The 21,319-nt window shown below is 53.2% G+C and overlaps 2 protein-coding genes and 1 pseudogene across 2 annotated transcripts in view; 1 reads left to right on the top strand and 2 right to left on the bottom strand.

Moving 5' to 3' along the window:
• Positions 1-21,235, top strand: part of DNAJC17 (DnaJ heat shock protein family (Hsp40) member C17) — a 29,169-nt gene extending 7,934 nt beyond the window's left edge. Inside the window, exons 2-11 of the mRNA XM_045822305.1 lie at positions 10,432-10,501; positions 10,819-10,877; positions 11,096-11,183; positions 13,013-13,098; positions 13,346-13,442; positions 13,995-14,038; positions 14,465-14,539; positions 15,070-15,150; positions 15,608-15,718; positions 21,052-21,235. Coding sequence (XP_045678261.1) covers positions 10,432-10,501; positions 10,819-10,877; positions 11,096-11,183; positions 13,013-13,098; positions 13,346-13,442; positions 13,995-14,038; positions 14,465-14,539; positions 15,070-15,150; positions 15,608-15,718; positions 21,052-21,174 — 834 coding nt within the window. The 3' untranslated portion in view covers positions 21,175-21,235. The remainder of the gene's footprint in view (positions 1-10,431; positions 10,502-10,818; positions 10,878-11,095; positions 11,184-13,012; positions 13,099-13,345; positions 13,443-13,994; positions 14,039-14,464; positions 14,540-15,069; positions 15,151-15,607; positions 15,719-21,051) is intronic.
• LOC123808291 lies at positions 2,843-5,437 on the bottom strand (annotated as a pseudogene).
• Positions 16,731-20,717, bottom strand: CUNH15orf62 (chromosome unknown C15orf62 homolog). The gene has a single exon (XM_045822306.1). The coding sequence runs from the start codon at positions 18,692-18,694 to the stop codon at positions 18,167-18,169; it is 528 nt and encodes a 175-aa protein (XP_045678262.1). The 5' UTR covers positions 18,695-20,717; the 3' UTR covers positions 16,731-18,166.
• Positions 21,236-21,319: the final 84 nt, after the last annotated feature.

Raw genomic sequence — 21,319 nt, 5'->3', positions numbered from 1 at the left:
GTCCCAACGCTCTTTGTTCTGTGATCCCTCTCCGCCGGGCTGCCCGACTCCGCCCCTCCTACGGGTCTGGATAAATGGTCTATTTTAACTTCTTGGTTGTCCGACTTCCATACAGTTCAATTTTCTGTCAGTTCTGGTTGTTATTCTGTTTCTAAATTGTTGTTGTCCCTATCTTGGTTGTGCGAGGAGGCACAGTGTGTCTACCTATGCCTCCATCTTGGCCAGAAGTCCCTTTTTTATGGTTGCTCTGTCCTTTTTCATGCTGCTGTAGTTGTCTTTAAGTTCCTTGTAGTTCTCACTAAATTCCTTGAGCAGCCTTATGACCTTTTTTTTTTTAATTATACAAGGTGTCTGGAAAAAGTCCAACCATTGTTAATATAATGAGAACAATTTGTGCAACATTGATGTAACCTGGCAGCCAAGGAGAGTGGACTGGAATGCACATATATGAACAATGATGACTTCACTGTACTAGTCAGTGGTAGACACCGTTGAGTGAGCATGTGTACTGTGTCGCTGTTGCATTCAAAATGACTGAGCAAGTAGAACAATGAATCTGCGTCAGCTTTTGTGTTAAGCTTGAACATTTCTCTGTAGAAATGTTCTCTGCAGCTATAGGCAACTGGTGATTGGCAGCTTCATCACAACAATGCACCCACTTATGTATTACATCTTATGCAGAGTCTTTTGGCGAAACATCAAGTCACCCAGGTGACCTAGCCCCCCTACAGCTCAGATGTGGCACCCTGTGACTTCTGGCTTTTCCCCAAACTAAAATCACCTTTGAAAGGGAAGAGATTTTAGACCATTGATGAGATTCAGGAAAATACAACAGGGCAGCTGACAGTGATTGGGAGAACTGTGTGAGGTCCCAAGGTACCTACATTGAAGGGGACTGAGACATCATTGTCCTGCGTACAATGTTTCCTGTATCATCTTCAATAAATGTCTCTTTTTCACATTGTGTGGCTGGATACTTTCTGGACAGACCTTGTGTCGCCGATAAATCGCTTGCCTCCATTTCATTTAGTGCTTTTTCTGCAGATTTCTCCTGTTATTTCATTTGGAGTATGTTTGTTTGTCTCCCTGTTTCGGCTTCTTCTTTGTGCTTGTTTCTGTGTATTAGGTAGTTCTGCTATAACTCCCAGTCTGGGTAGGGTGGCCTTATATAGTGGGTGTCCTGTGGGACCCAGTGGCACTGTCTCCTTGATCACCTGAGCTGGGTGCTCTATGAGTATCCCTTGTGTGGGCTATGTGGGTCCTCCTGTTGTAATGGCATATTGATTGCTATTGGTCAGTTTGTGCATGGGGTCAGCTCTCAGGCTGGCTGACTGTGAGGATCAACCCAACCACAGTGTACAAGCTGCTGTGCAGGTGCTGACCACACGAAGTGAAATTCACTTTATCAAGGTCTGGGGCCTGCTGAGATCTTCCTTTGTAATGTATGCCACTTGTGAAGCTAATTGGATCCTGCTCTGATGTTCTCTGAAGCTGGCTTCTGGGTATGTTGGTTCTGGGGCCTCTTGGGAGGGATTCTGGTAGATAGGGTGGTATCATTAACAAGGAGCACTCCTGGAGGAGGTGAATATGATTTTGATGTTTTTATAGAGAAGGCTATAAGAGGAGGCTCTTTTGAAGGCTCTGTTGCTAAGCAGTCAATATCAATTTCAGGTGTAATAAATCTTGGTTCCTTGTCTTATAAATATGATCAAGAACTTTGCAGTTAGATTTTCTTTTTAAATCAAATAATTAAAATCCTCATTACTGACCACCCCAGCCTTGCTGCAGTTGCCGCCACTGCCTGCCTTCTCTCTGATAGCAGACCTTTCCAAAAGCTTTTTCAAAATTGTCTTTCAGAAAGGCAGTATACTCCCACCAAGTAGGTGGATCGCCCATCTCTCTGCTGGCAGCCCCTGCCCCGATTCCTGAAAGCAGCGTGCTGTGTGCCTGGTGTCTTGCCCAGAGCGGGCACACACACACTTATTAACTCACACTGTATAGTGTTACCCTGCTACCTTTTGGGCTCCTTTTTCTTTCTCCTTGTGTGTTTTAGGGGAGGATAGAAACATTTCCCATAAACATCATTTGATTCCACAAACTTTTAAGAGACCTCTGTGTGCCCGTCCCAGAGCCTGGCGCTAGGGGTACTGACGTGAAGAGAGCGGCCCCTTTAGGGTCACTCTAGCTTGTGTGTTTCGGCTGCCCTTCCTCTTACTCCAGTGGCCCATCATTTTGAAATGTAGAGGTTAAAGTTGATAATCCTAGAAGGTGATGTTTTCTAATCAGATGATGATTTTCTGGGAAGGTCACTGGTGTAGAAAATAACAGTGTTTATAACTAGTCCTAACAAGTAAGGCCAAGAATTGTTTGTTGCTTGTTACATCAACTGTATGTTGAGAATGGATGGAAATCATAATACAGAGCACTAAGCAATGCTGGGAGTTGTAAATGTGCCTTTATTATAGCCACTGACAGTTAAGAAAGTGGACTTTGGAGTCAGATTGCCTGGATACTGGTCCCAAGACTTACCTAGTTTGTGACCTTGAACAAATAAATTTTTTTTTTTTCATAAAACAAGCAGGCTTTATTGCAGTATTTGAAACACTTTCCATTTTGGCAATATTTTACAACACACTTAGCTTCAAGGGCTGGGAAGGAAATATCAGAAACAAGAGGGAAATTCCAACAGACATTACTAAAAAAAAAAACTGTCCAAGCCCTCCACCTAGATAAAGCCGCACGTGCCACTTAATGTCACTACCCTAGAAGGGGCCACAAGGAAAGCAACAGACAGCCTTGGATCGTGTCAGAAACGGGAGCATTCAGGCAGCTATCAGTGTGGTCAGTTGTCACCATTTCTTTCTGTCACCATTTCTTTCTCCTGTTCGCCCCCATAGCTGCTACCATTCCTGTCTTCTCCATAGCCACCCCCACTTGGGTCGCCATCACAGCCTCCTCGGCCCCCACCGTGGCCTCCTTGGTCTCGTCCATAACCACCTCCATGATCCCCTCCACAGCCATCTCCTCTGGCCCCACCTTAATTACTTCCTCCTCCACCACAGCTGCCTCAGTCTCCGCCTCTGCCCCCATGACCTCTGTAGCTCTTCTCTCCCTGGAAATCTCCTCCTGAGGGACAAGAGTCCTCTGGTCTGAGCTTATTGCACTGATTACAGGTATTCCTTTGAGCAAAGTTAATTTGCACATGATGGATTAAGGTATACCCAGTCCCCACTTTGGGGGTCTCCACATCTCCCCCAAAAGCCTCCATGGCCTCTGTTTCCTCCACAGCCTTGCTGCTCACCTCCACTTCCACCTTCTTTCGTGAATTCAGGTCTTTGGTGGCAAAGGACACTTCAATGATGTTGCCACGGAAGTCTTCCTTAACAAACCTGCCACTAGCCGCCTTAGCTGAAGGAAGGCTATCAAACATACTGGTGCCTCCGCTTTCCGCTTCCCTGTGTCCTTGTCTGTGTACAGATTTATCACCAGTTTCTAGTCAACTTGTTTGTGTTGATAATTCCTGTCTGTTTAAAGAATGCCCCCACTTGATCTGTGGACACACCCTCCCCAAGTCCTTGCACAAAGATTGTGTTGTTATCTGAATTATCAGATTCCTAATCAGCATCGGGTCTGGGTTCGTAATCGCTGTGACCACCAACATTTTTGAAGCCACTACAATAACCTCAAGCCACTTTTTGAAGCCACTACAATACCACTTGATCCTGTCGCAGGATCTCTTTCACCTTTGTCATATCTCCCATGCCCTCTCCCTGCTCGCTGTGACCCGCCACAAACTCTGTTACCTTCTCCATACCTGTTCACATCAGATAGTCATCTCGTGTGTGGTAGCTGCCGTTTTTCCTTTGTGAATGGTAAGACTGCTGGTTTTCTTTCCTTTTCTTTTTTAAACTGTTTATTCTTTTAAAAAAAACTTATTTATTTACTTTGAGGTGGGGGGAGGGAGAGAGATAGGGAGAGAAATAGCAATGTGCCAGGGATACATCAATCGGTTACCCCCGACAAGCCCCCAGCCAGAGGCATGTGCCCTGACTGGGAATCAAAACAGCGACTTTCCGCTTTGTAGGCAGGTGCCACACCAGCCAGGGCTGCCGTTTTTTTCTTTTTAAGATTTTATTTCCTTTGGGGGGGGGGGGCGTGGAGAGAGAAAGAGAGGGAGGGAAAAGAGAGGGAGAGAAACATCAATTGATTGCCTCCCATATATTCCCTGACCAGGGACCAAACCCACCACCTGCGCATATGCCCTGACCGAGAATTGAACTGTTGACCTTTCACTTTGCAGGATGATGCCCAACTTTTTTTTTAATTGTTTATTGATTTTAGAGAATCCACTTATTTATGCATTCATTGGTTGGTTCCTGTATGTGCCCTGACCAAGGATCAAACCCGCAACCTTAGTGTATCTGAAAGACGCTCTAACCAACTGAGCTACCCAGCCATGGCAACACTGCTGGTTTTGGTTATATGAATCATGCTGCTGATCATAATTTGACAGTTGAGCAAACATTTAACCTCTGTGTACCTTGGCTTCCCTATCTGCAAAATGGGAGTGCTGGTAGTTCCTCCTTGCTGATGTTGTGAAGCTCAATCTGGGTAAAGCACTTAGCACAGGGCCTGATGCAGAGCGAGGGTGTGCTACAAGTTAGCTTCTGCTGTCAGCGCTGTTGTTCTGCCTGCCTCACACGGTGAGTGCGAAAGTCACACACATGCAGTGGGAGCCTCTCCCACTAGACCAGGTACCTCTAGACCAGGCGGTGCATCCTTGAGGTTGGTCACCCAGCCTGGTTTCACTTGATGGTCGTTTGTTCACCAAGGGCCTGACAGGCACTGGGCAGGACCGGGAACCAGGCCTCCAAGCCTTCCGAGTATCTCTTTGATGGTTAACTCACTCCTGGGTTTGGTTGTCTGGCTGAAGCTCTGGATTTCTGAAGTTACTTGGCCACCTGTTAAGTCAAAAGGAGTGATTCATTTGTGTTTGTAAGCTATTCATTAGCATTGAAGATAATACCTCAGCCTTGGCTGGCGTGGTTTGGGTGTCATCCTGCAAACTGGAAGACCACTGGTTTGATTCCTGGTTGGGACACAGGCCTGGGTTGTGGGCCAGGACCCTGGCTGGGGGCGTGTGAGAGGCAGCTGATCAATGTTTCTCTCCCTCTCTCTCTCCCTCCCTTCCCCACTCTCTGGGAGAAAAAGAAAAAAGATAACACCTTACATTTATATGACACCAAATTGCTTTCACATAAATTGCCTCAGTTGATGTGATCTTCAAAACAAGCCTGTGAGGTAGGCAAGGACCATTAGCTCCAATATAGATGAGAAGATGAAGAGTTTAATTGATCCCCCCAGCATAAGGCAGCTAGTAAATGCAGAGCACTTGTCCAGACCGAATGTTCTGCTTTTCTCTTGGACCTTTTTCCATGGCCCGTACTCAGGAGCAGCAAGGGCAATGCGATACCGGTCTCTGGGCCCCACAGAGCCTTTGGCCTCCAGTTATGACACAGAGATTTGACTGAGTAAAGCTGCCCGACTTGGTGAACCCGACAGGTATTAAGCTGACCTGGAAGGTTTGAGGAAGTGTGTCAAAATTTGAGTTAAAGTTACTGCAGCAGAATTTCCATGTCAACTGAGGTCGTATTCAAAATATTCTCCATTTCCATAGCTGCTTCCTTATTTTTGTTGTTCCTGAGTACTGTTATTTAGTTGATATTTTTCTTTATAGTGGCTCACTTCTTTTTACTAATATAAATCTGTTTATAAAAGAAATCAGTACATTAAGGAAAAAAGAAATGAGATGCAGGAAGCACTAGGGCCCAGAGGGAAGGAGTTCCACACCCTGGGAGAGGGCGGAGAGGGTGGCTTTGGGGCTGGGGACTCAGGTCTCTGGGAGTTGAGGGTGACAGCAGGCAGTGGGGCGAGGGAAGGGGCAGCCAGATTCGGGGTACCTGACAGGCCTGGGGGGTGGGAGTCTCTAGCCTGAGATGAGAAGGCGGGCAAGGATCTCGGAATCTGAGCCTGATACTGAGCCTGATAGGGATACTCAGGGTTAGCATGGGAGGGTAGAGGCAGGGTCTGAGGAGGAAGAGGAGGGAAGGGGGAAGAGGAGGATGTAGACTGGGCTCCAGGTGAGTTGCTGATTTGGGAAATGGACTGAGAAGGAGGGCAGGGCAGAGGCTGAGTCCCAGGAGAGAATGCCTGAAGGGCTAAAGGGAGGAGGGAACCCAGAGGGGAGAGCCCGAGGTACGAGGTACAAGGTATGGGAGGAAATGAAGAGTGACCTCAGAGATGGGCTGAGGACCCAGATCCTAAAGGGTGCAGAGGGGCCACATTTGGGGCAAAGCAGGCCAGGCCCTATACATGGTCCTGGTCGGTTCAGGCTACATAGCTCACTACCCTGAGTTTGACCCATGCACATGGTTAGCAGCCTGAGAGAAATGTTAGGTCTGGGGCCCCCAAATCATCTTGGTACCACCAACAGGCCCATATTTTGGAGGTTTGAGCTGAGGCTGCTGGTCTGGGGGTGGGCTGGTACCCTGCTCGCGCTGAGCTGTAGGAGCAGTCCCTAGTTTCTGTAGTGACTAGGCATTCAGGGGCTTCTCTGTAGTGCTGTCACAGTGTGGGCCACAGGCTGTAAGGAAGGAGAGTGACCAATCTTTTAGTCCACAGAGCAGGCTGCTAGGTAAGTGCCCAGAGCTCTGTGTTTTACTTCCTGCCTGTGACATCAGGCAGCCACTTACCTCTGGTGTTCTTGGGGAAATGTCTGCCTCCCACGGGCTTGCAGAGAAATCACTGCCAGGCGGTGATTATGGACTATTCCCTTTCCTGGAACCCGGCCTTTCTAGCTGATTCACTGGGGTGGTTTGTTCATTCGGTGCCTGTTGTCACACAGAGTGGCCTCCCACTGTGTCCTCCACCTCTGAGTCCTACCAGTGAGTCTTCACGTCTGAGTCCCATTTAGCAGCCTGGCTTTTGAGAACGGGGCCTAATTACTTTATATCACTTACTTACTTGGCTCCAAGTTTTAGTACGATAAAGGTCTTTTAAAAAATTATGTTCTCTTCTTTGTAGAGTGCCTTTGGTTTAAGTTAATTATGGCTATTATGTTTACTGGACCCCTTAGTGCCCTGCTTTTTGGGGTAAGTCAGGAGTTCATTCCCCTCAAGAGGTGAAGCTGGATGCAGGTGGGTTGGGAGGGCCCTGCTTTGTGCCTGGTGCAAAGCTCCTTGGAGATGGCAGGCGACCTGCTGGGGCGCAGGTTGCTGCGAGTGGTGGAACCAGTTATGAGAACTCCAGGAAGGGCTGGGTGGCTGTTAATTCATGACTCACTCTTCTCTGTGATGTAGGCTGTGGGGGGATGGCATTTAGTTCCCACCGTGGTTCTCCTGGCAGTCTGCTATAGTGATTTCTTCCCTTTTCCAGACTTGATTTCTCAAGAGGAGGTGTTAGGTAGGGGTGAAATTGTGCAACAGTGGTGAGGGCTCCTAGCGTCAGGACAGCACCCACTTCCTTCCACTCCTCAGTGGGCCTGGACTAACTGACATAGTTGAGGTTTTCCAATTGTTTTGGTAGAGAGGTAATGCGTGTTTGCCCCTTTCATTCAGTAGGGCAGGAAGGCAGTGGGTGGGAAGTCTCTCAGCTGTCACCTAGCTCCTCTCTGAAGTCTCAGGAAATGCAAATGAATGTTTTCAAGTGTTAAGGAGACCAGAGGACTTAGGGGAAACCTGTAGGTGGAGAAGGGAACTGCAAGTGTTAAGACGATGTAGTTTTTGGCAACTTCTGTGGCTACTTTCATAGAGGAGCAGCCAAACTCGATGCCTGGAATAAGCAGTCCTGTCTTTCGCTCATCATTCCATATCGGGCCCCTCTATTTGTTCTTCTAAAAGTTCCTCTTCTTTCCCAACTTTATCATAGTTAAGAAAAATATTGTTGCCTTGGCTGGTGTGGCTCAGTGGATTGAGCGCCAGGCTGTGAACCGAAGGGCCGCTGTTTGGATTCCCAGTCAGGGCACACGCCTGGTTTGTGGGCCAGGTCCCCGGCTGGGGACGTATGAGAGCTAACCACACATCAGTGTTTCTCTCCCTCTCTTTCTCCCTCCCTTTCTCTAAAAATAAATGATTAAAATCTTGATAAGTAAGTAAGTAAGTAAATAAATAAATAAAATCTTTTTAAAAAAGAAAAATATTTTTGCATCTTTCCCTACAATCTAGCCTCTGAGTTGCTCATGCGGTAGGATTATTTCATAATAAACAATATTGACACTGGGAGCTTTTCAAGTCCTGCTTTAGGAGAGTTGTGTTTACTTGGTGAGAAATTCTTCAGGCAGCAGTCATCCCAGGAGGGCTGGGCAAAGCTGGGAGTCCAGTTTGTAACACAAAACACCAAACTCCAGGCCAACTGGTTCGAAGTCAAAACGGGCCTTCCAGGCTAAAACCCAGGAAAGGCCCTGCCCAGAGCAGGCTTAACAGCTAAAGATAGTAACAACTAGTTAATCAGGACAGACACACTGACCAGCATTCTTAGGCCAGCTGGGTTTTGGTTCACGGCCTCTTTGGAAGATCTCAGGCCACCTGCCCGAGCCCTCTACCCTTTGAATGACAGTATTTCAGAGCCCCTGGGGGCTAACAAAGGGAGAGCTTCCTGCTGCCTCCTGCTCTGCAAAGAGAGGCGTGTGGGCCCGGTGGCTTTGGCAGGTGAAGGGATGGTGCTGGCGGTGGCCCAGCAGGTGGCAGCACATCCCTGAGTTCTAAGCAGCTGCCTGCCTTTCTTGGAGGTAGATGTGGGAGTGGAATGAGGCGCCTGCCTACAGGCTGTCCCCACCGGGGCTGCTGGGAGCTTGCCTGTAAATGTCCTTATTTAGCACACATTGGATAGAAGTCTCTATCGGTTCCCTCTGAGAAGTGGAAGTTCTGGTCCAGAGGCTCCTCCCGGGAGGGTTGAGCAGCAGGTAAGGTTTGCAGGCAGAAGTGAGCGCCAGGCCCTCAGGAAACAGAGCACAGATTCTGGGATTTTGTGCTCTGCCTTCTTCTAAACCAGCGAGTGGACAAACTACGAAAGGGAATCTTGGTAGCTGTTTATCTTTACTAATAAGAAATGTTGCTTTTCAAATCAGATACACAAAGTTAAAAACTAAAAATGGACCATAACCTCCCACCAAAATAACCTTTGTTGACAACAAAAAATGATAGTAAAGTAAGGCTTGTTCAAGGTTTGAAAATTTGAAGTGCAGAATGGCCTCAAATGAGATGTAAATGTTTCCCTCCCTCCATGCGTAGCTTTTCTCCAGAGGAAGCCACTTTTACATTTCTTATGATTGCTTTGAGGAAAACAAAAAACAGAAGCTGTGCACATGCCAGAGTATCGGAACTATTTTGATTTCACTAATTTGTTTGTTTATATATTTTTAAAGAATGGGCCTTTTAAAATTGAGTTTTCAGAGAGAAAGGGGAAGGGGGGGAGAGAGAAGCCAGCACCGACCTGCTGTCCCACCCACTGACGCATCACTGATCGGCTCCTGTGCGCGCCCGCCCATCTGGGGCTCAGCCTGTGACCTGGGCCTGTCTGGATGATGCTCCGGAGCCACCTGGCCAGGGCCTTATTTGTTTATTTTAAATCCCAGACTGATCACATTATGTATCTGTTCTAAGCCTTCCCCCCCACACACACAGTATACCTTGAAGATCCTTCTTTTTTCTTTTCTTTTTTAAATTGAGATATAATTGATATATCACATTGCCTTAGTTTTAGGGATATAACACAATGATTTGATATTTGTATATAACATGAAATGATCAGCACAGTCCGTCTAGTCAACATTTGTCACTGCACATAATTATAGAATGTTCTTTTGCCTTGTGATGACTTGAAGACCTTTCTAGTCAGCACATACGGGTTCCATCTATCACAATATTTTAATGGAGCTCCCTGTCGATGGAGGTTCCGGCTGGTTCCAGTGGGGGCTAATGATGTGAGCAGCGGTGCAGGGGGCGTGCTTGTGTGTTTATGTCGGCACGCTTCTGTAAGTCTGAATTTGTAGGAGTGGGTTAAAGGGAAAGTACCTTTTAAATTTCGATGGCAAAATTTTCCTCCAGTGTTGCCCCAGCTCACATGCCTACCGAGAGCGAGCGCGGGTTCCCAGGTGGCTGTGGAGGGCCTGCCCCTGCCAGGAGCCTGTTGACACCCTGGCCTGAGATCGTGAGATCGGATGGGCCAGGAATTGGGCCCAGCCCCTCCGCTGCCTTTGCCTCCTCCACTGCCAATCTCCTTGGTGGTTGGGAGGTGACTTCCTCCATGCAGAAGCCAACAGCCTCTCTTTTAGGGATGGGGGACACTTTCTGATTTCCCTTGTCACTTTAGCAAGGTTTTCCTCTTCATCCTGGGGGAGAGAAAGTGAGTGACTTTGTCTTCTGATTCTTCCAGGTGAAAAAGGCATATAGGCAGAAGGCCCTCTCCTGCCACCCCGACAAAAATCCAGATAATCCCAGAGCAGGTGAGACTCTCTGAGGTGTGGGGGGAAGGAGGCCAGCCGCCTGGGCATGGCAGGTTCGCCGCCCGCGCTCCTGTGGGAGTGCTGAGGAATGCTGGAGCCCCGGCTGGGCTCCCGGCTCCGGCTCCGGCTCCGGCTCCGGCTCCTGGGTCAGGGGTGTCGGTCGGTTGAGGATGCACTCACCCTTCATTGCTGGTCTGTCACCTGCTGATGTCAGCTGTTTGCTGGCCTGCGGCTTCTTGGAGGTGCTTTTTCTGAGTACACCGTCACCGAATCTAACTTAATTTTTCTCCTCTCTGTTTTTTTATCCTTTTGTTTAGCTGAACTCTTCCACCAGCTTTCTCAGGCCTTGGAGGTACTGACCGATGCTGCAGCCAGGGTGAGCATGTCCTCCTCTACCTGAATTGTCCCCGTGGTTAGAGATCACCGTGGTATGCCAGCCTCGGTCCTCTGCCTTCTGCCGTGAAGCACAGTCCTTGCCGCCCCAGCCTAGAGACACTCCCGGTGGCTCTGGGGCTCGGTGGCGGGGCCGGGAAGGTGGCTGGGCCGTATGCTTGTTCCCTGGCTGACTGCTCCTGTGTTCCTTCCTCCTGCCAGGCCGCGTATGATAAGGTCAGGAAAGCCAAGAAGCAGGCAGCAGAGAGGACCCAGAAACTAGATGAGCAAAGGAAGAAAGTAAAGCTTGGTAGGTGATATCACCGTGCTGGGTGGCCTGTGGTTTCCCTGGGCCATTTTTTTTAAAAGATTTTATTTATTTATTTTTAGATAGAGGGGAAGGGAGGGAGAAAGAGAAGCAGAGAAACATGAATGCGTGGTCGCCTGTTGCAGGCTCCCACTGGGGACCTGGCCCACAACCCAGGCATGTGCCCTGACTGGGAATCGAACCAGCGACCCTTTGGTTTGCAGGCCGGCACTCAATCTACTGAGCCACACCAGTCAGGGCTCCCTGAGCTGTTTTTATGCGGCTCCCTCACCTTTCTTCTTAGAGCTTCATTCCGTTGCAGCAGCTTGAAGCGTTCTGGCCCCAGCTCTGAGAAGAACCTTGTTCTCAGGGTTGGATCCTAAAGGACACTCTCAGGGATAATAACAACGGCTAGATTTACTATTAGCTACGCGCTGTGACAAATGTTTTATTATCTCTTTTAATTGTCACAGTGCTCCAAGGGTGGTATTACTAAACCCATTTTTTGTGGACGCAGAAGCTACGGCACCAAGGGTGGGGACTTGCTAGAGCTGAGCGTTAACCCACACAGTCTGAGTGGGTCTGTGTTCTCATTCACAATGCCATCCTGGGTCTGTGTATTTGCCCCGGCCTCGTTGCCTTTTTTATCCTCACCTGAGAACAGGGGCGAGGGGGGGAACATCGATGTGAAAGAGAAACCTTGACTTGGTTGCCTTCTCAAACACGCCCCGAAAGAGGATTGAACCAGCAACCCGGGTATCTGCCCTGACTGGCAATCAAACCTGCGACCTTCTGGTCTACAGGACAGCGCTCCAGCCCACGGAGCCCCACCAGCCACATTTCAGCACAGCACTTTCATTTTGAGAAGTCCCCTCAGAAGGATCCAACGAGGTCCAGGCATTCTTTTGCTTCTTAAACAGTTTTATTGAGTTTTATATTCTTCATATTAAAATATCCACTCATTCAAGTGTACACTTCAGTGATTTCTAGTAATTTACCACATGCTGTAACTATGGCTGTAAATCAGTTTCGTCACCCCAGTAAGATTGGTTCAGGCATTCTTCACTCGATTTTCTCCCCATCTTCTTGCCTATTTGATATCCATGTATTTAATATGTACATATACCGTTCCAGGCATCCACCTCTGTACCAAAAACAAACCAAAAAATCCCGGAGATTGTAGGAAAGTAAAGTGCACAGAAAAGAGAGCAGTGGGTCCCAGGCCTGAGAGAAGGGTTTGTCACAGCAGCTGTCCTGGAGCAGGGCCGCCAGCAGGTTGCCCCTGGAAGGCAGGAAGGGCTTCATGACTGGGGGTGTTGTCCTCACAGAGAATCTGCCACCCCTTAGGAGCTGCTGTGGCCGGGTTCGCAGGGAAGCTTGGTAAATGTGAGCTGAGGGGCAGGTGAAGGAGGCAGTGACAGCGTGGCTCAGTGGTGGAAAACGCATCAAAGCCACACCACGTCGCAGGTCAGGCTGTGGCCAGACCAAGGAGCAGAGGCCCGCAGGCCCACTCCTGCTGTCCCCACGCACGGCCCGGGTTGCTGACATGAGCCCCACCCACACCCTGTTCCCTGAGCAGAGAACCTGCTTGGTCAGTGTGAGCTGATTTAACTCTTCCAGACCCTGGCCACTCAGCTGGAGCCTGCACTTCTCTGTGCTCTGACTTTTTCATAATGGACATTAGTGTGAAGGCACATGAGCATGGAGGGAGGGGCAGAGTTACTTCATGGTTCCATCCCGTGTGAGACTGGGGAAGCAGCCAGGGCTGGGGGTGTGAGCCCACGTGGAAACTGCTTAGACCAGCCACTGGGACATTCAACCCTTGTGCCTAGACCTGGAGGCCCGGGAGCGGCAGGCTCAGGCCCAGGGCAGTGAGGAGGAGGAGGAGAGCCGGAGCACCAGGACACTAGAGCAGGAGGTGAGCTTCTGGGCATGTGGGCCTGGGGCCATCTGCAGGAGGTGGAGGAGGGTGGACTTAGGTGGCTGTGGTGGCTGGGGCGGCCATACCCTTCCCACCTTCTTCTGTGGGATCTGGGTAATCTGTCCCACCTGCAGGTTGCTGAGCCCTAGTTTACAGGTGGAACCTCCCAGGGACCTTTACAAGGGGAGCCAACCTGGAATTGGATCTGCACAGAATTGTCACCCTTCAACCCCCTGCTCTGCAGATCGAACGCCTGCGAGAGGAGGGTTCCCGGCAGCTGGAGGAACAGCAGAGGCTGATCCAGGAACAGATTCGCCAGGAACGGGAGCAGAGGTTGAGAGGTGAGAGTCCCTCACCTCCACCCGCCGCCCACTCTGAGGTAGCTCTCTGTTGAGTCGCTATAGAGACTTCCGCCTGCTGGAACCCTGGTGCCACTCCACTCGGATGCATGCCACCTGTCCCTCCCTCCTACCAACTCTCTGGGGCCTATTTGCTTTTCATTCTGACCTAGATCTCCTGGGCTGGTATGTCTTAGTCACAAGCAAGGCTGGCTGTATTTGGAGCAGGTCACCAGGAGAAAGAGTCTGGGATACTTTGTCTTAATAGAGTGGCATGGCCTGTGCCTCTGCGTCCTGCCCCCAGAGGCGCTCACAGCCCCGCGCTGACGGAGTGCTAACTGTGCCCTTCAGCAGGCAGCTGGGCAGCCTGCCCCTGGGCGGCAGCTCCTGGGGATGGCGGTGGAATTGCCCCTACCTTCGCCACCAGGCTCCTCATCAGCGGGCAGATACTACCCTTGGTCAGGAGTGACCTTTTCTAGGTCCTTCTGGCCCTGGGCTGTGTCTCCTTTTAGCTCTCTTCACATTCGACCTTACTGACTTCCTCAAATTTCCTAGGAAAGGCAGAAGATCCTGAAAGCAAAGAAACTCCTAAGCTAAAGGTGAGCCCCGTGGGGACCCGTGACTCAGCAAGAACACATACTCCCTGTGGCTCAAGGGGTTCTGGTGGGCCTTGGTGGGGCCATTGGATCTCTGGGAGCCTGCACCACCTCCCACACCCTTCCGTCTCCTGCACCTGGGGATCAGGAGGGCCCCTCAGAGCTCGCCACGGGGGCCGCCCTTAGCCCTGACTCGCAGGTGGCACCCCCCAGGAGCCCTCCAGGAGAACACCTGACAGGACTGGAGATGTGTCTGCGGGTGAGCAGGCCGCCCTGCTTGTCCGCTTTTAAGGGGAACACATTTTTGAGGGGTGCTTCCTGGGTTACTAGTGGACGGACTCTGTTCAGGCTGTAAAGCCCAGTGCGGGGTCTGGTGCTGTTCAGGCAGAGGTTGGAAGTCTGTGGTGACGCCCTCTGCTGTCTTTCCAGCTCAAGTGGAAGTGCAAGGAGGATGGGTCAGACGGTGGCTACCCCAGAGATGTCCTCCTGCGGCTTTTTCAGAAGGTCTGCCCTGCCAACTCCCCTCCTTCCCATCGCCTCGGTGTGGACCCAGGGTCTCCGTGCCTCACCTGCCGCAACACCTCTACCTGCCCTTGTGTCTGTTCATAGACCACAGGATGGTCTAGCTTTCCCCCAGGCCCCGGCCCTCCTCTTGCTTGTGTTGCCGGGCCCGCCCCCCAGCCTGTCTCACCTGTGCTGCCCACTTCTGCCCCTGCCGTCCTTAGAAGCAGAGGCCTTCGCTGAGTGTGTGGGGCGAGAGGAGGTGGGCATCTGGCGCAAAAGCCCTGTCCTCTTCACCGTCTTTGGTCACTGAGGCAGCCTTGCAACTCTGCCAGTCCAAGTCCCAGTCCTTTGCCCAACTCTCCTTTGCTTTTCTTCTGCATTCCTGGAAAAAATCTGCTTCCCTTTCCATCTGTGGTCTCCTCTGGAAACCTGGCCACAAGAAGTAGTCCCCCAGCTAAGCACACCCCGATGGGCCTCGGGGCCGTGGCAGCTTGTCTCTGGTGTGAGCTGGGCCTCCCTTGTCCCCACAGTATGGAGAGGTGCTCAACCTCGTGCTTTCCAGAAAGAAGGCAGGCACCGCCGTGGTGGAGTTTGCAACCGTGAAGGCTGCGGTGAGTGCTGTGTGAGGCTCTGGGGGAGCCACAGCCAGCCCTGCCGTTCCAGGGCAGGGACTCAGGTCTGTGGGTTCCCTGAGCATAGGTACCCACACTCTCAGAGAACCTCTGGGCCAGCTCAGAGCCCAGGAATGGGTTGGAAAGTGCTCCAGGATAATGGAGAGCACAGACTGACTCCATTTCCTGCTGCCTGGCTTCACACCCTCCGCTCTACCCTTGGAGACCTTCAGGCTGTGGCCCCACCTGCCTTTCCCCCTCATCCACCTACCCAGTCAGAATGCTTACACACCCTCTCGCCCACGAGGAGGGTCAGAGCTTCAGTACATCAAAGGAAAAGTTGTTTAGCTTTGTTTGGAGGATGAGATTGCTGGTTCTGGTACTTTCTGTGGGATTAGAGAGAGCCCCTCCCTAGCTGATCGGAGTGGTGGGACTAACTGGATGCTGTGTTTGGCAGGAGCTGGCTGTGCAGAATGAAGTGGGTCTGGTCGATAACCCTCTGAAGATTTCCTGGTTGGAGGGACGGCCCCAGGGCAGGGACAGCCCCCACCACCCAGGACTGGCACAGGTAAGGAACCAGGCCTCACACAGGTGGGCCCGCTCAGGATTCGGGGGGCCGTTTCCTGTTTGGGCTCTTCCCTCACAAATCCAGGTCATCCTGATGGAGTCAGGGTGGCAGATCTGCCAACCAGAGCAGGAGGACCATGATTCTGTGCCGACCCTTTCCTCTGCGAAGGCCAGTAGGCCCCACCACACACAGTTCTCAGACCTCTTCCCACATCCCGGTCGCCTGTTGGGGACCTTCGTCAGCAACCACAGGGATTCTGGCCCTCAGGCTGCTTGGTTTTAGTGTGAAGCATTTGGCACCGAGACAACCCGGTGCCGTGGGGAAGGGGCAGGGGACGAGAGCGGCCGCTTCTGTCCCCGACTCATTTTCCAGGTGTGTCTGTGGCTGCCGGGACAGAGCCACCGTGTGGCTCAGTAGGGACAGGACCTACTGAGCAGAGGCACTGCTCCCTCCTTAGGAGTAACACTAGCCTCCCTGCTGACAGCAGAGCGCTTGCAGCCTGGGCACCTGACTCACGGCGAAGCAGAGGCTTCTGCTGCTGCACCTCAGCACTAGCTGTCTGTCCCCACAGCTGCGTGAGGGCTGTTGTTCAGCAGCCTGCCCTCCCCCCACCCACACACACACACACACACACGCACACATGCTGGCCCTAGTCACACCTGCCCCACTCTGGTGGGACAGAGAGCTTCTAGGCCAAGAGCTCTCCCTTCTCCGAAATGGCCCACAGGTCTGTGTGGGAGCCTCAGACGGATGCATTCATGACGTGCTCTGGGGGAGAGTGCCCCTTGGTGGGTCGGCAAGGCCTTTGCTCTCAGTCACCGCACCCCTGCCTTCCCACTTGCCCCTCCCCTGGATGTGAGAGTGGGAAGCTTTCTGGGGGTCTGTTCCAGACGCTGGACAGAGGAAGAAAAGGACCTGGCCTGAGCCCAGCTCGAGATCCTTCCCTAGAGAGTTCATCCCCTCACCACGAAGTCCCTGCATTTTACGGCCCCAGACGACATTCCATAGGCAGTCACAGAGAACTTTCTTTATTAGCTCCTGCATCCAGAGTGGAGCCTTTCCTCTGGGCACACCCACATAGGAGACGGGGAGGTGGAGGCCACAGGCGGGGGTTGTGGAGGCAGCCTGCATCAAGGGTTCCTGCTCCCCGCTGCCATGCCTGGAATCTCAGAACCGCCTGGTCCCACCAACCTGAGCTCTGGTTTCAAGTCTTCTGGCCAAGCCACCGTGTGGGGCAGTAGCACAGCATGTGGCCTTGACCCAGGGGGTCAGCCCTGGGTGGCAGGCCCCCATCTGCAGAGGGTTTAGGCGGGGCAGAGCTCTCCGGTCCTGGTGGAAGGTTCTGGAGACCAGCTCTGCCTCTTCATGGTAACAGCCATGAGTTTCGTGTCTAGTCCTCCTGCATTCTTGTCAGGAAGCAGGACGGAGGGAAAGCTGCCACTGTTCTTGCTGCATTTCCCAAGGGCTCCCTTCAGCAATAACTCTGGGAACTCCCCAAAGCAGCCCATTACAGCTGTGTCGGTGCCTTCCACCGGCAGTCCCTGGGGCCACCTTCCTCAGGCCCCGGGCCACTCCAGGCCGCTATGTCGGCAGCCGGAGTCTCTCCTGCGCCTTCCCTGCGAATGGTTTGTGTGGCCTTTTTCCTAAGTGATAGTCTATCTGCACGTGCCTCGCTCTCCCTGCTGCCAGCCCCTCCTTTCCGCTGTAGGCCTCCGTGCTCCCACCTCCCTCACCTGCCCTTCCTGCTGGCCACGGCCGTGCCCCAGGCTGGCGCTGTCTGGTGCAGCTCCTTCCAGCGACGTCGGTGTTCACCCTCTGTGGCCCAGTGTGGTAGCCCTTGGTCAGGGGTGGCTATTGAGCATTTGAAATGCAGCTAGTGCAGCTGAGGAACTAATTTTTTAAATTTTACTTAGTTTCAATTATTTAAATGTAAACAGCTGCATGTAGCTAGTGGCTACCACATTGGCCAAAGTCAAGACTGTCCCATCCCTCTCTCCTCAGATCTCCCCGCTTCGCTCTTAGGCCTGATTTGGACCACTTAGCCTAGACCTGTCCTGTGACCTCTCTCTGTTGACAGTAGCTTCAGAGGAGGCTGGGGCAGGGCATCACCCATCTGCTCCGTCCAGTCTGTGTGTCCTCCATTCTCTGACTCACCCCTTGTGCCTCCCGCCCCCTCTGCTGGCCTCTGCCTGGTCCCTGGACTTGCAGGCATGGCCTCCCTTTGCCAGCCCAGTGAGCGCCCTTCAGGGCTCACAGCATGTCCAGCTTAGCTCTCTGCCTCCTGCCCTCCAGTCCAGGGTGACCTGGAGGACTGTTGAGGACTCCAGGTGGGCAGGGCCCTGGATTCCCGTCCCCACCTTTTTCTCAATCCACGAATGTACCTTCCTTTCCTGGGTCCCCACGCTTTCAGCTCTTCAGTTGCCACACTTCTGCCCACCCTCACCCCGTTCAGAAGCTGGGCTCACTGGGAAATTGCTCCCGCAGCATCTGTAGAACTTCCTCAAGAAGTGAAATCCCCAGGTCCACTTTGAAGGAGAAGAAGGGGTCATTAAGGTCCGGAGCAGGTGTCCTCTGGAAAGGGGGCGTATCCACAAGGTCCTCCTGGGAGTATTCGTGGAGGGGGCCCGCCAGGGAGCGTGCAGAGGGCAGGGTCACTGAGTAGGCCGCGGTGTAGGCAGGTGAAGGCTCCAGGATGTTGGGGCAGCTGGAGCTCTCCCGGTAGAGGCGCGGGGGCTTGGGAGGGGCCAGAAGTGTGGCCCGAGGCTGCTCGTCCCCCCACAAAGGCAGGCGCCGGCCATCCGGCCTCCCTCGAAGCTCCCGGACGACCTCTCTGTTGCTGTACTCCTCGTGGTCCCCGCCGGCCATGCTGGCCTGGCTCAGCACGCTGCCCTGCCGCCGGAGTCGCCGAGGCCGGCCCAGGCTCAGCCGCTTGAAGAAGGAGGCATTGCGGAAGGAGCCTTTTCGCCAGGTCTCCATGGACCTAGGTTGCCAGCAGACCTTAGAAGTCCACTTCAAGAGTGGCAGGGAGCATCCGGTCCCTGCAGAGCAGTGAAGGGCAAGGAGCGGGAGACAGACCCCCGGGGCTTTCCACAGAGGTTGCCCGCTTTCCACCCAGCACAGACCTCAGGCCAGCATCCTGGGCGGTGAGACCAGGTCCCAGGAAGAGTAGAACAGAGTGCTGTGAGTTCCTGGTGTCCAGAGTTTCCTGGAGGGACAGGAGCGGCCCGGTTACCTGATAGGGCAGTGGAAAAACCCAAGGCGAAGCAGCAGCCCTTACTGGAGCCAGAGTGAGAGTGGCTCCAGGGGTGTCAGAGACGGGTCTTCTCAGGCCGGCAGGAGCGGCTTGTGCTCCTTCCCTCACTCCCTGGCTCCTGGCTCTCCTCTCCGCCGAGGCGCCCTGCCTGCGATCAGTGCCCGGCTGGTTGTGCTGGTGTGTGGCGTGGAGGTGTGTTGTTCTCAGCTGACTCAGTCAGGTGGGAAGCCGGGGTTTCATGCTCTGAGGTGATTGCAGCATCCGCATGCAGGGGTTGGAGCAGCCGTGGCCAACACCCCAGGGCCACCAGGGAGCTTAAGATTCCTCTGGGGGCTGGTCAGGGGCCAGCCCTGCTTTCTATGTCACCACACTGTCTCCTTTTGCCCCACCACCGGGGGCCCTAGCAGGTGGCCCAGCCCCCAGTGTGTCTGGGAGGGAGGAGTTCAGGGAGGGTGGCAGTTAATTGAAAGGCAGGCGTGTGGAACGATTGTTAGGGAAGGAAGAGACCTGTTGCTGGTGTGGGTGACTCAGCCCTGGGGCCTGGTGACAGGCCTTCATTAGCAGAGCCCACAGGTATGGGGGGAAGGAGGCAGAGGGTGTGTTAACAGGGAGCAGCCCCATGCCAGTAAAGGGCCAGCTCTTTCCAGGCCTGGGCTCAGGGTTTGCCAGGGTGACTCTGGGTTTTCTCAGCAGAGCAGTATTCCCTTGCGGGGAGGAGGATTGCCCTCCCCTTGGCCTGGCACTCCATCTGGCTGCTGTACCCAGCCCTGGGTTCAGGACCTCATTCCGTCCTCATTCTTCTGCATTTACCCGATGGCCTCAGGGCAGGGGAGAGCAGCTGAGGGACAGGGTCCTGCTGCCTCCTACCCCGAGCTCGTCCTTCCCTGTGGGCTGCCCTGGCCTCACTTGAGGCCCCTCCTCTGTGGAGGGGGCTGAGCCACACGGACTGCCTTGGATGGTCAGCGCTCTGGCCTGGCTTGGTGGGGGTGGGTCTCCTCGGAGCTCTATGGCCCACGAGAGAGGAGCAGGGCGGGGCGGTTGGGAGGAGCAGGGGGATTGGGGCTGAATAACACTTCCTGGCTCTGTACACCTCTTCCTCCAAACCAGTTGGCCAGGGCCTGGCACCTTGACCCCAGCCACTCCCTTCTTATTCTCTGGGTCACTGACCACCACCATTTCCTCCTGACTTACTCCATGAGAGTGCACCAGTTCGGCATGCCACAGGACAGGGCTCCCCACCTTTGCCTGCTCTGCAGCCCCAGTCTGGCTCGCTTCTGTGCCCCACTACCCACAGTTCCAGCTGCCTCAGGGGAGGAAGTGATTTCATTCCCACTGCAGACTTTATCAGGGCGTGGGGTTGGCCACTCAGGGCTCATGGCACTGTACAGCTGCCTCTCCACCCCTCAGCCTAGGCCCATTGAGGTGGTTGTTTATTATTCTTTTGATTATTAAAATGCAGCAGTCTTTAATCCCCTGCCCTCTGCTGGCAAGATCATAAAAGAAAAAGCTACAGCCCTACCCTCCAGGAACCCTGGTGTGTATTTTTAGGAGGCAAGCCAGCCTTCTGCTTGTTTCTCTCTCAGGGTGGGGCCGGTTGAGACTGTCTGGGGTAGGGCTTCCTTCTGCGTCCTCAGCAGGAGCCAGACCACAGGAGCATGGGCGGCTGCGACGGAGCAGTGCTGCCACCTCTGCCGGGCAGCGGAGTGGGCTTCCCAACCTCTGACAATGTCCCCTCGCTGGCAGCCTGTGAGCAGCAGAGCAGTGGGGCAGAGGGCTGAGAGGATGCGAAGGGGGATGCGGGCCTGGCTAGAGCATGAGGAAGCGGATGACCTGGGAAAGACGAACCAGAGCTGACTGCAGACAAGAAAGGCCTGAGGGGGACAGTGGGGGTGGTCACTGGTGGACGCGGGTTGAGGAGCCCGCCTGGAGGCCAAAGGCTTGGAAGAAACAGAGATGGACTGGGATTGCAGGCTGCTCCAGGCTCCTCCCCTTCCTGGGCATTGATCTTCCTCAACTCTTGACTGTAGCTCTGCTGAGGCTCTGTCCTCTGACCCCTCCCTGTCCCTCCTCTGTCTCCCAGGGCTCAGTGGTGTCCGAGAGGGACTACGAAAGCCTCGTCATGATGCGCATGCGCCAAGCAGCTGAGCGGCAGCAGCTGATTGCCCAAATGCAGCGGGAGGACAAGGTGGGGCAGCCCACGTAGCTCCAGTCCTGCCACCCCAAACCGTTTTCTTAACCCTCGCCAATAAACTTTTTTTTTTTAAGCCTGCCTCCATTGCTTACATAGGGGTGCAGGGTGCTGGCCTGTCCAACTGTGGCCCTGGTTGCTGGGCTCTGCCTCAGGCTCT

The sequence above is a fragment of the Phyllostomus hastatus genome, unplaced genomic scaffold, assembly GCF_019186645.2.
Source record: "Phyllostomus hastatus isolate PE091 unplaced genomic scaffold, TTU_PhHast_1.1 phas_scaffold_501, whole genome shotgun sequence".
Classification (NCBI taxonomy): Eukaryota; Metazoa; Chordata; class Mammalia; order Chiroptera; family Phyllostomidae; genus Phyllostomus; species Phyllostomus hastatus.
Note: the sequence above shows the minus strand (reverse complement) of the source record. Positions and strands in the feature narration are given on the sequence as shown.